Source organism: Gymnoscopelus braueri (assembly GCF_963280865.1).
Source record: "Gymnoscopelus braueri genome assembly, chromosome: 16".
NCBI lineage: Eukaryota > Metazoa > Chordata > Actinopteri > Myctophiformes > Myctophidae > Gymnoscopelus > Gymnoscopelus braueri.
The window spans coordinates 30501282-30517795 of NC_137616.1; the positions used below are offsets into that span (position 1 = coordinate 30501282).

General features: G+C 41.3%; 4 protein-coding genes across 6 annotated transcripts in view; 3 read left to right on the plus strand and 1 right to left on the minus strand.

Moving 5' to 3' along the window:
• Positions 1-784: 784 nt before the first annotated feature.
• Positions 785-2911, minus strand: LOC308102925 (solute carrier family 15 member 2-like; the record flags this gene model as incomplete). The annotated part of the gene is made up of 1 exon (XM_080452777.1): positions 785-2911. One exon carries the CDS (start codon positions 2909-2911, stop codon positions 785-787), a length of 2127 nt encoding a protein of 708 aa, XP_080308903.1.
• A 4077-nt stretch (positions 2912-6988) lies between these two features.
• Positions 6989-8374, plus strand: LOC308102926 (NEDD8-activating enzyme E1 catalytic subunit-like; the record flags this gene model as incomplete). The annotated part of the gene is made up of 1 exon (XM_080452778.1): positions 6989-8374. One exon carries the CDS (start codon positions 6989-6991, stop codon positions 8372-8374), a length of 1386 nt encoding a protein of 461 aa, XP_080308904.1.
• Positions 8375-9687: 1313 nt separating this feature from the next.
• Positions 9688-12158, plus strand: LOC308102737 (uncharacterized protein). Its single transcript, XM_080452581.1, has 4 exons — positions 9688-9844; positions 10667-10768; positions 10881-11255; positions 11570-12158. The coding sequence occupies exons 1-4, from the start codon at positions 9736-9738 to the stop codon at positions 11941-11943; spliced, it is 960 nt and encodes a 319-aa protein (XP_080308707.1). The 5' UTR covers positions 9688-9735; the 3' UTR covers positions 11944-12158.
• Positions 12159-14916: 2758 nt separating this feature from the next.
• The window catches only part of disp1 (dispatched homolog 1), a 116031-nt gene continuing 114433 nt past the window's right edge, over positions 14917-16514 (plus strand). For all 3 annotated transcript variants that reach the window (XM_080453061.1, XM_080453059.1, XM_080453060.1), the window contains exon 1: positions 14917-15001. The gene's annotated coding sequence lies outside the window, so the exon portion shown is untranslated. The remainder of the gene's footprint in view (positions 15002-16514) is intronic.

Here is a 16514-nt window from a genome sequence, read left to right on the forward strand (position 1 = left end):
ATGGTAGGTTTACTGGTTTGTGTACAGTCATGTTTATGGCTGTATGTGACAGGCTACAGTATGTAGGCTCACCAATCTGTATTGCCTTGTTTTGGCTTCGAGACCATCAGCATTAATCACCAGAACAGTGTTACACATTTCTTGTTAATTATCTGGGATGCATGATGTGGATATTTCACACTTAGGCCCTGTGTCTACCAAGATGTTTTTTCCTTCGTGCAGCGCATGTAGCTAATTGTTTAAAAAAAAAATCTATTTGAGTGACTGGAAGCGCTTTTAGGCGAGCGCCTTGGCGTATTCAGCTGAGAAAAAAAGCCCAGTGGACACAGGGCCTTACAGTGCCTTTGAATCGTCCCCCACTTGAGGTTCACATTCCTTTACTCCAGCTCTCTCTCTCCCACTCTTTATATCTTTGGTATATTTCGCCCACTTACTCCTTGGCATTGGTAGCAAACTGGATAGTTAAACAATCTCAAAACCAATAATGAGCAGACTTGACAACTTTTTTTCCCCTCGTTTTATACTCTTTTATATTATTTTTTTATATTTTATATTATTTAATTTTATATTTTTTGTCCTGGGTGGCGTCCTTATCAATGGCAACGCCATTATTGTACATTGTCTTGTTTGTCCTCATGCCCTGGTTGTGCTACTTAGAAGTCAAAACAAAACAAACACACTTCTTTAAAACTTATTTCCAACTTACATGTCCAAAATGGCTGCCTAGTAAAGTACAGCGTTCGCATCACGAACGATTAAAAGCCGAACCACGGTTTTGATATGGTTACACTTCATTGCTGCCCTCTATTTTGTTCAAATCAACCTCTTCTGTTTGGTTCTTCTTGGGGGTGGCGTCCTCCTCCTCCTCGTTCCCCGATACCCCCTTGCTGTCCTTGAAGATCTCGTCGGGGTCAACATAGGTGTAGAAGTGGGCCATGATGGAGAAAATGAAGCACACGGCCACCGAGAGTACGGCAAACAACAAGAACTCCACCCACTGTTCCAGACCTGCCCCTTCTGCCACGATTAGCACTATGATGTTCCCAAAGGCAATGGTGAGCAGATAACCAGCCTGCAGGACTGACTTCATGCTAGCCGGGGCCTGTGAGTAGGAGAATTCCAGGCCTGTGATGGAGAACATGACCTCTCCGGCTGTTATCAGGACATACATGGGGACCTGCCACGCAATGTGAACATTGCTGGCCTTCACATCCTCCATCCTGTGCGCCTCAAGCTTACCTGATTTCTCCAACAGGAGCACAGTGTAGGTGGCTCCAAAGTCTAGCTGGCCGAGGTCAAGAGAGGAGCAACTCTTTGATTCCATGTGACATTTAACGTCTGGATACCGTTTCCTAGTCACGGTCTTGTAAGGAGACGGATCATAGTTGGCAGGCACCTTGAAGTCCCTCTCCTCTCTAACAGTTAGGGTCACCGCCTCAGACTGTGTGTTGATGAACCTCAAAAGAGGGTCCCCACTTGCACTTTTCTCTGTATGGTCTTTCACAAGTTCACACAAGACTCCAGTGGCTCCACGATATAAGATGAGAGTGTGGGCTTCCTGCGCTGTGAAGGTCTGAGTGCACTCAGATGTTCCATTGAGGCCATTTAAAGTGACCTCCATTTTCAGTTCCTTAATGGGTTCCTCTAATGGAAGGGTTACATATTCAGAAGGGTCCTGAAGGTATCCGATTGGCATTTTAAACAGGTCACTTTCTGGGATCTTTAGAGTGACATCATTCTCTGCCAGGTTAAAGACCTGCAGGAGACATGCCCCTGGAGGTGCAGGCTCCACCATTGTTTTCACAACGTTCACCTCCACCATCATGGCTACTCCAAAGGCCAACGCTGCAAAGATCATACCAGTAGCCATCTTCCTTAGGGGTGTGACCTTGATTTTGCAGAAGCCAATGAGGGGGTATATGATGAAGTCAAACATGGGCACCATCAGAAGAATGAGCAGAGGATTGATCATTTGCATTTGGTCAGGTTTCAGGTTGAAATGGTCTCCAAAAGCCATGTTCATCCTCGTGGCTTGGAGTGTCCAACGTGAACCTTGCTGATCAAAGAGAGCCCAGAACATGGGAAAAGGGATGAAGAGGACAAAAACGTTCAGAATCATCTTTATCTCTGTGATCAGACGGCTCGAGTACTTTTCCTCAGCCCAGTCCAGCCAGTGTTCCCTTTGTGGGTCATTCTTTGACCTCTTCCAGTGGTTGCTGATGGCAAACTGAATGCACTTGCAGACATCCAGCAAGACATTTCCCTTAGGAGGATCCTTTTTGTACAGCCCACTGCCAGCGATGAACACAACTAAAGCCACGATCATTAGAGCTGCAGGAATTCCAAATGCCAGAGCGTAGCAGTCACCTCCGAAGCATGTCACATCACCTCTCAGTATTGGTGTAATGACAGTTGATAAAAGACCGCCAGCATTGATCGCCATGTAGAAAATAGAGAAAAACCTAGCCCTTTCAATCACATTTTCCTCATCAAACTGGTCTCCTCCAAATGCTGCCACACATGGTTTGATCCCACCCGTGCCAAAACCAATGAGAATCAGACCTAAAATGGACAGCGCAACGTGCGTTGTCCCGTCCCCCAGTGTGGGAATGGCCCCAACAGACTTGAACAAATGGCCGATGACATAGACTATGGATAGGTAAATGATAGTCTTGAACTTGCCAAGCCAGGAGTCGGCAATGATAGCCCCCAGTATAGGTGTGAAGTAACAGAGGCTGGAGAAGCCATGGTAGACAGCTGTGGAGAGGTTCTTGTTCCATTTCAAGTAGCTCAGAAAGTAGAGCATCAGCACCGTTTTCATGCCATAGAAGGAGAAGCGTTCACAGAACTCATTCACCACTATGAACACGGTGCTTAGCGGGTAATTGGTCCCAAATAGTTTCTTCGCCATGACTACAGTTGTTAGGTTCTTACTGTCGCATCAATAAGTCTTGATTAAACACCGAAATGCGTCGCATCCGTCGTCTCAGAAAGAAGGTATTCCAAATGTACTGTATATTTATAAACCAGCCTGGTCCATCTATGACGAAGGTACTACGACATCAATATTGTGACGTCAGCCATCTCCATATTTGCCAGACCCAGGGGGTCAGGCCTACATGTGGCTTTGCCGGTCCCCTTTTGCTATCGTTTTCTTACATGTCCCTCTTTTTGATTGGCTAAGCTTAGCGTGACGTAGTTTAGAAACCATTCAGATTTCCGGCCATTCAGATTTCAACCACTAGGGGTCTGGCAGTACCAGACCGTCAGGCCTACATGAGGCTTTGTCTGTCCCCTTTTGCTATCGTTTTTGTCCATATATGGACGAAAACATTTTCTTACATGTCCCTCTTTTTGATTGGCCAAGCTTAGCGTGACGTAGTTTAGAAACCATTCAGATTTCCGGCCATTCAGATTTCAACCACTAGGGGTCTGTTAGTACCAGGTCCCCTGGTTCCCTTGTTCAGTAAGATGTCAGTATGAATCGAGTGCCATTAACTCATTATAGAATTATAATAATCTGGGCTGTCTGGTAGTGTTTCAGACCAGGTTTCATCAAATGCCTTTTGCATCCTCTAGGACTGTTCCCCAAACACTGGGTCGGGACCCATTTGGGGGTTGCAGGCCGATTTTTATTGGTCGCGAGTAAACATACCTTTATTTTTGTTCTTAACACGTTCTCCGCCAGGTATTAATTAATTAATTCATCCGCTACTGCCAGAGTTCTTTACCTTATTTTGACGATTCACAGAGAGCCACGGAAGCTACGATGTGGACACGGTTGTGCACAAAGGCGGTCTGGGGGAAGGGGAAGGACTCGTAATTATATATAATATAAAGTGGACAGGACAGGACTCATTGTTGCTAGGTTTGATCATCTGCGTTATTAGTACAAACTAGACTATACCCGTCCGGGGATATGAGCACCCAAAGTATGTGCACTGTGGGTTATGCACTTTGCACAGACAGTATATCAGGGATGGAAAGTGACACACAAACACCCGCTCATAAGCACACAGCCATACCTGATGGATGGTTTGTTTGTTTGTTTGTTTGTTTGTTTGTTTGTTTGTTTGTTTGTTTGTTTGTTTGTTTGTTTGTTTGTTTGTTTGTTTGTTTGTTTGTTTGTTTGTTTGTTTGTTTGATTGATTGATTGATTGATTGATTAATTGATTGATTTCTTGGTTTGTTGGTTGATTGTTTCATTCATTCATGTATTCATTGTATAGGCCTACATGTAAATCATTGTATAATCCTATACATATACAGTAGGACCACAGTGGAAACAAGTCCCCAGGACTTTTTTGTGTTATCCTTTAAGCCTAAGTCTGACTGTACCTCGTGCTGTTTACATTTCTGACTAATAAAGAATTCCATCAATCAATCGAAAATGCATAGAATAATAACTATAAAGTATCATCTTAACTCTAATGTGGTCCTCATTAAAAAAAAATCTAAGTGGAATGGCAAAGGTAAAAACAAACCAAATATTAACAAGGATACAAATTAAAACTAGAATAAATAATAATCAGTACTAGTAGCCTACACATACAAAAGTATTGTCTCCGCCAGGCCGAAAGGCATGGCGAGAGTATGTTTTGCCCCCTGTCCGTCCGTCCGTCCGTGTGTGTGTCCGTCCGTGTGTGTGTGTGTCCGTCTGTGAACAGTTAATCTCCCGCACCGTTGGCTTGATCGCAGTGAAACTGTGCACACACACTCCCTGGATGCCAATTCAGAACCTCTGCCCCAAAATGTTCACATGGGCCTGTTATAGTATCAGTATCTCTATAGTCATTAAACGAAATAAATATTTCCGATTTTTTATACTCCATCCTGATTGGCTAAAAATGGCTTCCAAAGTTTAAAGGAATGCTCCGTTTTGAACAAAATGCCTCAAATCGTGAACACAGCATGCAATTTCCGTGAAACTTTGCACGCACATTCCCACTATGCAGAGGGAGAAATTACACTAGAAAATTTTCAAATCGCCCTCATGGTGGCGCTATAACAGGCCGATTCATGTTTTTACCTATAACTGCACCGATCTGTGTAAAACTCTGTATGCTCACTCCCTAGAGGTCAAGGAAAAACCTTTGCACTGCATTTTTCACATTTGCCTTTTATAGCGCCACCAGGAGGCCGACTTATGTAAAACAAATTTCTTTATATTACTACTTCCGATTTCATCCAAAATTCACGCAAATCGGTGATCTTTATAGTCATGTGATCAAGGTGAATCTGTTAGATTTTTCATATTCCATCCTGAAAGGCTAAGATTCACATCTAAAGTTTGCAGTAGTGGCTCGTTTTGAACAAAATGCCGCAAATCATGAACGCAGCGCCCGATTGCAGTCAAACTTTGCACGTTGCGGAAGTTGCGGAACAAATGCCACCCTTTTAAGATTGGCTTGTTATAGCGCCACCAGCAGGTCTAATTTATCAAAACATTTTTTTTAACAAAATGCATCAAATCATGAATGCACTGTCAGATTGCCGTGCAAGGCCTAAGAAGAAATGGCACCCTTTTCACATTGGCCTATTATAGCGCCACCAGGAGGCCACAATAACCTACCTGACCTGGCGGAGACCTGTGCTCCGAGGAGCACTTTTTCTAGTTTACTTTTTGTTTTACCAATATTTCCCCCGAGCACTGCAAGTGCTCTTTTTCAGCATCTCTCTCTCAGGTCAGTCTTCCTAAACATTATGGAGTCTTAACATTAACATTGTAGTTCCTGACTAGATGATTGATCATTAATCTATTTAGTTAATGGTAGTTCCTCATGCGTGCCACACATAACAGTGTTACGTCTTGTGCATTGTCCAGAATGTTGCCAAATAAAGGTCAATGAAACTGTTTCTCTAAGTATGTTACCTAAACAGAACCAAACACTATCCAAAATGTCCTCAAAGATTAATCATAATTTGTCGAACATCAAGTACAACAAACTGTACAACAAACACTCTCACCTGCAGCCAGTAGAGGTCACAATATTCAAACACAGAGTTCTGACCACCCATGCCTTCCTGATTAGCTACCTGGAAGTGCTATAAACTATTCAATGAAAACCTCCCCACAGTATGGGGATCATACTGTATACGTCAACATGGCCACTTTTTAATTGTCTTGCTAAATGTCCTTTGGGTGAGTGTCCACCACACTGAGAGAGACAAACTTGTTTCTATTGTTTTAAGCGAATATTTCAATCAAAATCTATTCGTAACTTTTATTCATTAGGCTATGACAGTCAGAGATATGATACTTGGGTAACATGGTGTCAAAGTGGGTAATTACTGTCTATTGTTATGCACACACCAATGTGATGGTGATCAGGTGCAGCAGTTAAGACCCTGGTGGCAGGGACAGAGCGGAGGGAGCATCACATTATGGTGCGCTGTGAGCTGGTACAGTAGATCTGCTCTTTTCACTATTTTGGAAAATCTAATTTTTTTTAACCTATAATGACGTGCCCAAAATAGGGACGCTACCGTATCTTCATATAATTGCTCCTTACTAATACTAATTATAAGATGGCACAATTTACTCACTCTGTGTCTCATTGGTGGGCTGTGAACAGTTTAGAAACCTGCCTACCAGTACCATCATCATTCCACGCTAATTGAAACTACAGCCTTTCAAAGAAAAAAAGAAAAGAAACAACAGCTTTTTTCTTCCTGGAAAGTTAGCATGCTGAAATAGAAGCCATTGTTCTTGCATTAATAAGAAATATATATATATATTTTTTAATATTTTAATATCGTTTAAGTTTGAAATGATTAAACCTGCCTACCGATGCACGGCAACAGTTTGTGTTATGTGTGACATCAGACCCTCAGGTCATCCTATATAAAGTGTTGGGTGACACTTTTAGATGTTGAATTTGTCTGAAGACAAGTTAAGCTATCGGGAGACAAAGAAAAAGACAGGGAGGCACAGAGTGTGAGAGAACGAAAGAAATACTGAGAGCTAAGGACAGAAAGATACAGCGAGATGGCAGATGAGCCAATGGTGGTGGATGGAGGTATCAGAGTTCGGAGCGAATGGGAGGGAAGATGGAACCACATCACAAAGTTTCTGGAGAGATCCGGGCCCTTCTCCCATTCCCAGTTCAAAGCCAGCAAAGAGTCACTGCAGTTTATTTTAGATTGCAAAGTCCTAGTCATTGGTGCCGGTGGCCTTGGATGCGAGCTTCTCAAAGACCTGGCTTTGTCAGGGTTCCGCAAGATTGATGTGATTGACATGGACACAATTGACGTCTCTAACCTCAACAGACAGTTTCTCTTCAGGCCTAAAGATGTTAGTCGACCCAAGGCGGAGGTGGCAGCTGAGTTTATTAACACTCGAATTCCTGGTTGTTGTGTTGTCCCCCATTTTAAGAAAATTCAAGACTTTGATCAGGAATTTTACAGTGAATTTAATATCATTGTCTGTGGACTGGACTCTGTAGTCGCTAGGAGGTGGATGAATGGTATGGTACTGTCTCTGCTGGAGTATGAGGACGGTGTCCTAAACGAAGGTTCCATGATTCCTTTAATTGATGGAGGGACTGAAGGTTTCAAAGGCAATGCAAGAGTCATTCTGCCTGGCTTGACAGCCTGCATCGACTGCACCTTGGACCTTTACCCACCTCAGATCAACTTCCCTATGTGCACGATAGCCTCCATGCCACGGCTGCCAGAACATTGTGTTGAGTATGTCCGCATGCTGCTATGGCCTAAAGATAAGCCCTTTGGAGATGGAGTGGAACTGGATGGAGATGACCCAAAGCACATCCAGTGGGTGTACCAGAAGTCTCTGGAGAGGGCAGGGGAGTTCAGTATCACGGGAGTCACCTACAGACTCACCCAGGGTGTTGTAAAGAGGATAATCCCAGCTGTGGCGTCCACAAATGCAGTTATTGCAGCTGCTTGCGCGACAGAGGTATTCAAATTAGCTTCATCAGCCTATAATCTTCTTGACAACTACATGTTGTTCAATGACATTGACGGCATCTACACCTACAAGTTTGAGGCCGCACGAAAGGACGACTGTCCATCCTGCAGCCAGGTACCTCTGGACTTACAATTCTCTTCATCTTCCAAGCTGCAGGAGGTGCTTGATTACCTGACTGAGAACGCCGACCTACAAATGAAATTGCCTGCTATAGCAGCAACAGTGGAAGAAGGAAAGAGCAAAACCTTGTATTTACAAAGCGTTGTTTCAATCGAACAGAGGACGAGGCCAAATCTGACTAAAACGCTGAAGGAGTTGGGGCTGACAGATGGACAGGAGCTAGTTGTAACTGACATCACCAAGCCACAGGCCATGCGCTGTACACTTAGCCTTACCTCAGGAGAAGCTGAGCTGAGGTGTCCCAAAAAGAAGAAAACAAATTAGCCAAAAAGACTAATGTGACCGTTTTTTTCTTTTCTTTATGGCTTTATCTTTTTCGTTATCTTTTTCGTTCGTTAATGACTGAATGCACCTTACGCTGACCTTCAATCTTCAATCCAAAAACAATGATAAAAGTAATTGCCAAAAACCAAAAACCCTAGGCCTATAGGCTTCCAAAACCCACATGAAAAAATGGATGACACCGTTCTAATTAATGACAATAAATTTTGTTCTTTGAAAGAATAGAAAAAACATAAGGAGCAGTCATATCTTTTTTTTGTTGTTTGTTGTTTGTTGTTAACAGGTTCAGTTTCAATGGGCATGACGCCAGTCACGCCACTCACTGATATAAGCCATCAAATGTTACGGCATAATTTAAGCCAGGGGTCATCAGCAACCTACCTCAGCCAGAGTTGGACCCACAATATGTCCATTTGATTGGGAAAAAAAATGGAAGATTGCAAATTGAAAGTGCTGGCCACCACCATAGAATATGCTGTCTTTGGAGAGGTAGAAATAAGCAAACTCTGACAAAGATTCACCAAAGGCGAACTCCTTCAGCAATAAGCAACCTCTGCAAAAGAATCCCCTTGAAGGCTTGACTAAAATATAATATTTTTGGTTAAAACAAAAAAGTGTGTTTATATGGATATATGATTGAAACATAAAGCATAGTGTGTAAATCAAACCTTAATCATATAAAACAATGGGTGGAAGTTCATGCGTGTGTGCCTTATTTTTAACTCTATGGTGCACACACACACACACACGCACGCACGCACGCACGCACGCGCGCACGCACGCACGCACGCACGCACGCGCACACACGCACACGCACACGCACACGCACACGCACACGCACACACACACACACACACAGAGAACTGTACTTCCTGTGTAACAGGAAGTACAGTTTTGCTGACTGTGGAAGACGGCTGGAACCCTTAAAGATCCAGTCCTTAATACTGATATTAATCCTGAAATTAGTTTTCATCCAAACTCCAAAGGATGATACTTAATTACCAGAGCTATGAAACCAACACAAATCTCCCTTTTTTCATACTTTCAATGACACAACTATTGCTGAAACATAATTAGTGACAAAACTCAATATGGATTGTTGTTCACAGAATAAATATGTGACAGAAGACACTTTTGGTGCAAATTGTTGGAGTGGTGCTTTAAAATATTCTTTTCACCCTCACTGTTGCAATCTGTTGGTATCTTTGTTCCTTAAATCAACTGACGGATTCTGCCAGCTGAGTCAGCAAAGTAAAGTCTTACAAATTGGAAAGTGTGTTTACTGAAAAGGAAGACAAGGACACAGGTCCTTCCAGTCCCCTTCCATTGACCTGAACCGAACGATGTCAGTGGAATTCAACACCAGTTTAGGGCAGGTGGATGTAGATTATCTGAATCCAATAGCTGCTGATGAGAATCTCAAGATGAGACCCTATGGAGATGAACCTTCAGGTAAGAACACACCTTATTATTCACACAAAACTGACAGTTTGGTATAACACTTCCTTTGAAGCCCATGTCTATTATGCATTATTTATAAACCATTTTATAATGACTTACAAGGTGAAGTATAAATGCATTGTAACAATGCTTTGCATAATGCAATCATAACATATTATAAAGCCTCTTATAATATCTTACTGTATAAGGTCAAGTATCAAAATACTTCATAACTAATGCTTGCATAATTTACACTTTTTGGGGGGCCAGGATCATAGTATATTATAATTCTCATAGTTGTAATACATTACAATAATTTTATATTGTATTAAGATCACTAACATAATGCATTATAGTGTGATTATAAGTCACTATAAGTGGTGATTGAATAGCCTGGCATTGCCAGACTAATCTCGTGGTGGGATCACTCACAAGTTCCTCCACGGTATGATCAGCCTGGCAATGCCATGCAGGCTAGTGATTGAGCGAAAAATAGCATTAAATCTATGCTAAAACACAAAAGGTTTCCTACACCTTCAGGAATGTCATTAAGTTAAGCCAAGTTAGTCATTATAAAATCTTTTAACTATAATTATACAGTGTTATAAGCAGATTATAATGCATTATAAGTATGTTTATAATATATATAATATAGACATGGGCTTGTTTTACAGACATGTTCACTAAAGTCTCAGTTTCATAAAAATGTTAAATAGTAATAAGATAAGATTTAGCTACTTTATTGGTCCCTGGATGGAAATTCAAAATACAAGCTTACAAGATTGACATTAGCTTGAAATGTAATCTATACACCTATGCTACTGTTTGATTCAGGCTGTGGTCAGATGTGTAGGCGTCCATCTAAAACTGCAGCTGTCTGCCTGGGTCTACTGTGTCTGCTGCTGCTGGGTGGGATCATAAGCCTTCATGTCCACAGTGAGTAGACTCCTGTCTTGCTGCTAATGAGAGCACTCAAGGATGTTTTTGTAGTTTCTGATTCTATAATGAAAATGTATACTCTTTGATTCTATCTGACATCCTTTTGCAGACACCAAGGTTGCCGGTCTTCATGATTCTGAAATGCGAGACATTCAGACAAAATACAACAACCTGACCAGCAAGCAAAAGGAGTTACAGAACAACTACAGCAACCTGACAAAAGACAGAAAGCTGTTAGAGACCAAATACAATAACTTGACACGGGAGAGAGACCAATTACAGATCAGCTACGACACCCTGACAGAACTGAGAGACGATTCAGAGACCAGCCGCACATCCCTGACAAAGGAACGAAATGATCTGAAGAACGAGAAAATCCAATTGAGAGCAGAGAAAGAGGAGTTACAGAGGCGTTTTGAACTTGTAGCTGCAAGTCGTGATGGAATACAGGAGGAGTTCAACATGCTCTCTCTCAATATGACAGGTAAGCAAAATATTTAAACAACATGGGAACCACTTTTTGTAACTATACCTTTCAGGACGGGAACCCCTTTTGGGGTTCCTGTTGCTATGTACAGTATAGCTACATAATTTTTTTGTAAATTTTGAATAAATATTTTAAGTTTTTCAGAAAACTTAGGTCAGGATTTAGAAGGCGTTTTTAGAATCGGCCACAGGTCTAAATGGGTTAAAGGAGGAATTATTTTTAGAAGCCTATTGCATTTCTCACTTGTTTAACACTTATTTATGAGGTCCGACAAGGTTTTAATGATCCAAATATATAATTATAATCCCCAGAAAAACCCTGTCGGCAAGAATGGACAAAGTTCAATGGCAGCTGCTACTATGTCTCCACTTCGAGTAAAACTTGGGACCAGAGCAGAAAGGACTGTGAAGACAGAGGAGCTAACCTCGTCATTATAGACAACAGAAAGGAAATTGATTTTATCACCAGATTTAATAGCAGAACCTGGATTGGTCTCTCTGACACGGTGCGTGAGGGAAAATGGACATGGGTGGACGGGACTGATCTGGTAGGTGCAGGATTTTGGCGGGACGGGGAACCTAACGATGCTGATGATGGTGAGGACTGTGCTGAGCTGGCACGCAATGGCAAAGGATGGAATGACGTGCCTTGTTCCAACAAATATTCTTGGGTTTGTGAGGAATAGGATCAAACGGACGATAGGCAAAAAGATGGCAGCCCATAGATTCAGGTCAGGTGTTCGTAAAATTCCATCACAAGTGCAAACAAATATTTTACATATCAGACTTCCAAACTCTCAAGAGTTGATGTTGACATGCATGTGGCTGTGGATGCCATGATCTGAACAAGAAAACTGCCATCTTTCTGCACTGCATGTCTCAAATTGATCCAAATGTATTTGTTCTGGAATAAACAATTTTATAAAATCACTAGAAAACCCTCAGCGAGGATGTATGAAAATATACATATATTCAATCATAAATATATATATATATATATATATATATATATATATATATATATATATATATATATATATATATATATATATATATATATATATATATATATATATATATATATAAAATAATAATACATACGTAAACCAAGAACCTATGATCAGCCTACATTGAAACTATACACACTATAGGATGCCAGGCCAACGATGACCTGGCATCTGTCTACATAACATGCTGCAAGGTCGTCAAGGCTAGGGCTGATATAGTAGCCTACGTCTTGATTGAGTACAATGGACCCGGGGCTTTTTGTGTAATCCTATTAGCATAGCCTTTTCTTTTTAACTGTACTGCTATACTGTTTTCAAACTTGTTAATAAAGTATTTCATAAATCAATTTAAGCTATGAGTATATACATTGTGTATGCAACAACTTAAGGTGCAATGATCACACTTTTACTTACTGCTAAAACAAAACAAATATTATTAAAAAGTATTACTGATTGATTTGAACGTCAATTTACGTAGCGTATTACATGTTTTCAGTGCTTTCAAAGATAATAAAATATTAAACAAGGTTGACTAAGCCAAAATTATCAAAACATTCGATTGATAAATCAATACAGTATATTTTCACACATTTCATAAATGCAATATTAGAAGTAATATAGCTATGTTTATTAAATACATATTACAATGCAGTCCATATTGCAAGGAGGCAGTAGTTCTGACTCCTTCCAGTCCCACAGGGTCAGAGACCTGTATGTACCAATGTCTTCCCAATTTTCTTTTCTTTTTTTCCAATTAGAAGTTCTATAAAGATTCTGCTCCCCACCCTGTGCAATCTTTATATATTTTTAACTGTCACTACACCTTGGGAAAACTGAATCCATTCTCTTTGGGACCAAACATTCCCTCAGACAGATGGATGTAAATGATTTCAAGGTCAAAGTCGATGACACAATTATCTCTAGCAAAGAAGAGATTACCTATTTGGGTTGTGTACTTGACAAATACCTGACAGGTGATAGCATGGCTACAAAGGTGGTCAAAAGAGTAAACCAGAGAACCAAATTTATGGGCAGAGTTTCCTCTTTTGTCAACCCTCAGGCCCTCAGGACCCTCTCTGGGGCCCTGATTCAACCACTTTTTGACTATGCTTGCACCTCCTGGTACTCCAACACCTCAGTGTCACTGAAGACTAAGCTTCAAACCTCCCAAAACAAACTGATTCGGCTACTCCTCGGATTGGGGCCCATGACCCACCTTTCTCCCACCCATTTTGCCAGCCTAGGCTGGCTCAGGGTGGAAGACAGGGTTAAACAACTAAAAATGGGACTGGCCTTCAAAATTGTAAATGCAAATTTGCCCGATATGCCCCCAATTCCCGCATATCTGAGTAAATACCTCCAAAAGGTTAGCGACACCCACAGTCACAATACCAGAGGGAGCGTTAACAACAATTTGGTACCACCCACCCATAAATCAAACATGGGCAAATTCTCCTTCTACAGCACTGCCACCCAGGATTGGAATAGTCTAACTCCATCCCTCAAAAAATGCAGTTCGCTGGGCTCATTTAAAAGAGCCTTAAAAAATCACCTTTCAGGAGGCCAAAGGTGGAGGTAGTACCATTTTCCCGTTAGACAGCAGACCCCCCCCCCCTGTTCTTGTACATATTTTTTTCCCCTCTTTTTTATTTTTTTTGTTGTACATAGTGTTATATATTGTTTTTGGCTGTTTATTTTGTAATGATATTTGAACTGTGGTGCCACTATATATGCCTATGAATTAAATACCAAGGCCCTCATTGGAAACAAGTCCGCAAGGACTTTTATGAACGGACCTGTTAGACAAAGTATTTTAAATGTAACTGTGCTGTTTTACATTTTTTGCCTAATAAAATATTCAATCAATTCAATCAATCAATATATTTTTGTCTTTATCTCTTTTTTTTATGCAGTCTGCAGTAGGCTATAGACTGTGCAGACATACAATGTGGCCCCCTGGGGTGAATGTGGAGATTTAATGGCCCTCTCCATCATCAAAGTTTCCCAGTCCACCCCTGCAATGACACGCACCCACGCACGCACGCACGCGCGCTTCTAGGTGGCATGGTTGATGTAGGACGTGAAAGAAAAAATAACACTCGTTGCCTGGCTGACAACCATCCTAGCCAATCACAGTGTGACCATCCATCCGAGCTATGGGATCTCTAGACTCGATCCACTTCTTAAAGTGTTGCCAGATTGTGCGAGAGAACATTAAGCAACCAGGTCTATGAAAACAAGCCCGCGATGCTACGCGTTGTGAGCTTGTAGATCTGCTATTTTCAATGAAATAATAAAATAATCTTGAAAAAAACAAGAGCATTTTTGAAACATTTTAACGACACAAATCTTGTATGGGTGTCCCTGGCACAAAATATTTTCAGATGGGGGGGGGCCGGTCCGTGGACAAATACATATTAATCTGGGGGCCCTTGACATGAAAATGTTTGAGAACCACCGGTTTAAACCACATTAGGTCACAAGCCCAAATAAGCAACTAAACTCTATAAACAAGCCCAAAAAAACGCCAATATTTACAAGCGACTTAAACAGGAAAAACAAGCCCAAAGTCGCTTATAACAAGCGGACATGGCAACCCTGATTTCTTACCTTCTCCTGATGGAATTCCAGTGCAAAAAGGAGAACTGGCTGCGCAGCTGCTGCCCGACACCAGCCCACCCAACATGGTCTGATGCCCCTGATGGTGCGACATCACATCACCAGGACACAAAACAAAGTAAGGGGTTCCATTCCTCCCTTTCATTCTGCGAGAAGGCCGTTTATCACGCTTGCTTGAAATACCGCAGTACTTCTGGCGTGCCGGGATGAGTGCTACGTTTGGTTGGAAATGCAGCTGTTTGTTGCCCAGCTGTTTTATGGTCATCGAGGCTAACATTAGCTCGTTAGCGACTCGGCTAACGCTCTGGGTTGCCATGTCCGCTTATTATAAGTGACTTTGGGCTTGTTTTTCCTGTAAAGTAGCTTGTAAATATTGGTATTTTTTGGGGGCTTGTTTTCCAAGTGTGGTTGCTTATTTTGGGGCTTGTTTCCTAATGTCGTTTAGTGGTTCTCAAACATTTTCAAGTCAAGGACCCCCAAATTAACATGTATTTGTCCACGGACCCCAATCTGAAAATATGTTCCGTCAGGGTCAGGGACCCCCCCCCCCATACACGATTTGTGTTGTTAAAATGTTTCAAAAAAATATACCACATTTTTGTCAAGTTTCCCCCCTTTTTTTAGCCTATATTTCGAAGGGCGAAGGGCTCGCTTCTTTTGGGCTTGTTTTCATAGACCTGGTTGCTTGTTTCTCTCACAGAACCTGGTAACACTGCTAACATTAACTGATATCTCGCTGGATGTAAAGGAAGCACCTCTGACTACAATCGCTGTGTGTTGTGTTTTTGCAATGCTGGTCTGCTATGAGAATGACAATGTAATCCCTGCCAAGCCAAAGTGCAGTAACTACGGGGGGGAAATCACTGAAAAATTGGTTTAAAAGTGATTCAACTGGTCAGCCAAATGAGATATTGGCATGTAAGTGATATTACAATAAATGTGCATCTGTTCTTGAGGTACTTGTTCATCCCCCAAAATCACAAAGGCTAATTTGACCTTTGGGATACACATATAAGTAGGTGTGTCCAAAAACGTAGTTACTGCACTTTGCCTTACAATTTTTGAGGTATTTCCTCATTTCTGTACTTTAACTTCTACTCCACTGCATCTTTAGTTACTAGTTACTTTGCCTATACATTATTATATTATAAAACATACATTAACCACTTTAGTCATATTATATACATAGACTATTTGAAAAAAGCCGATCTACAAGCTCACGCGTTGTGTGCTTGTAGATCTGCTATTTTCAAACATTTTGGTACTTTCACTTTCGGTACTGTAAGTATATTTTGATGCCAATACTTTGTACTTTTACTCAAGTAACACTTTGAACACAGGCCTTTACTTGTACAGACTAGAGTAGTTTTATATTGTGGTATTGCTACTTTTACTTTTAAATTAAGTAAAATATCTGAGTACCTCTTCCACCACTGGAATGAGAGTATTAGCTACCCATCAGATTTCATCAATAAACGTCCCCTTCCTTGTGTGACTTTCTGTCGTTGTAGCCATGATACTTATACAAACACATGATAGTGCCTCAGCATGTTCTTCTGCATGAGCTCTGCACCTCATATGTAGCCAGTAGCCACATCTGCTTTTATGGATGGCTGCTGAAAACAAGGTTT

Coding starts and splice junctions, on each gene's coding strand:
- LOC308102737 (XM_080452581.1), top strand. CDS start 9,736: ATGTCAGTGGAATTCAACACCAGTTTAGGGCAGGTGGATGTAGATTAT. Junction 9,845..10,666: donor CTATGGAGATGAACCTTCAG/GTAAGAACACAC, acceptor TGTTTGATTCAG/GCTGTGGTCAGATGTGTAGG. Junction 11,256..11,569: donor GCTCTCTCTCAATATGACAG/GTAAGCAAAATA, acceptor TATAATCCCCAG/AAAAACCCTGTCGGCAAGAA.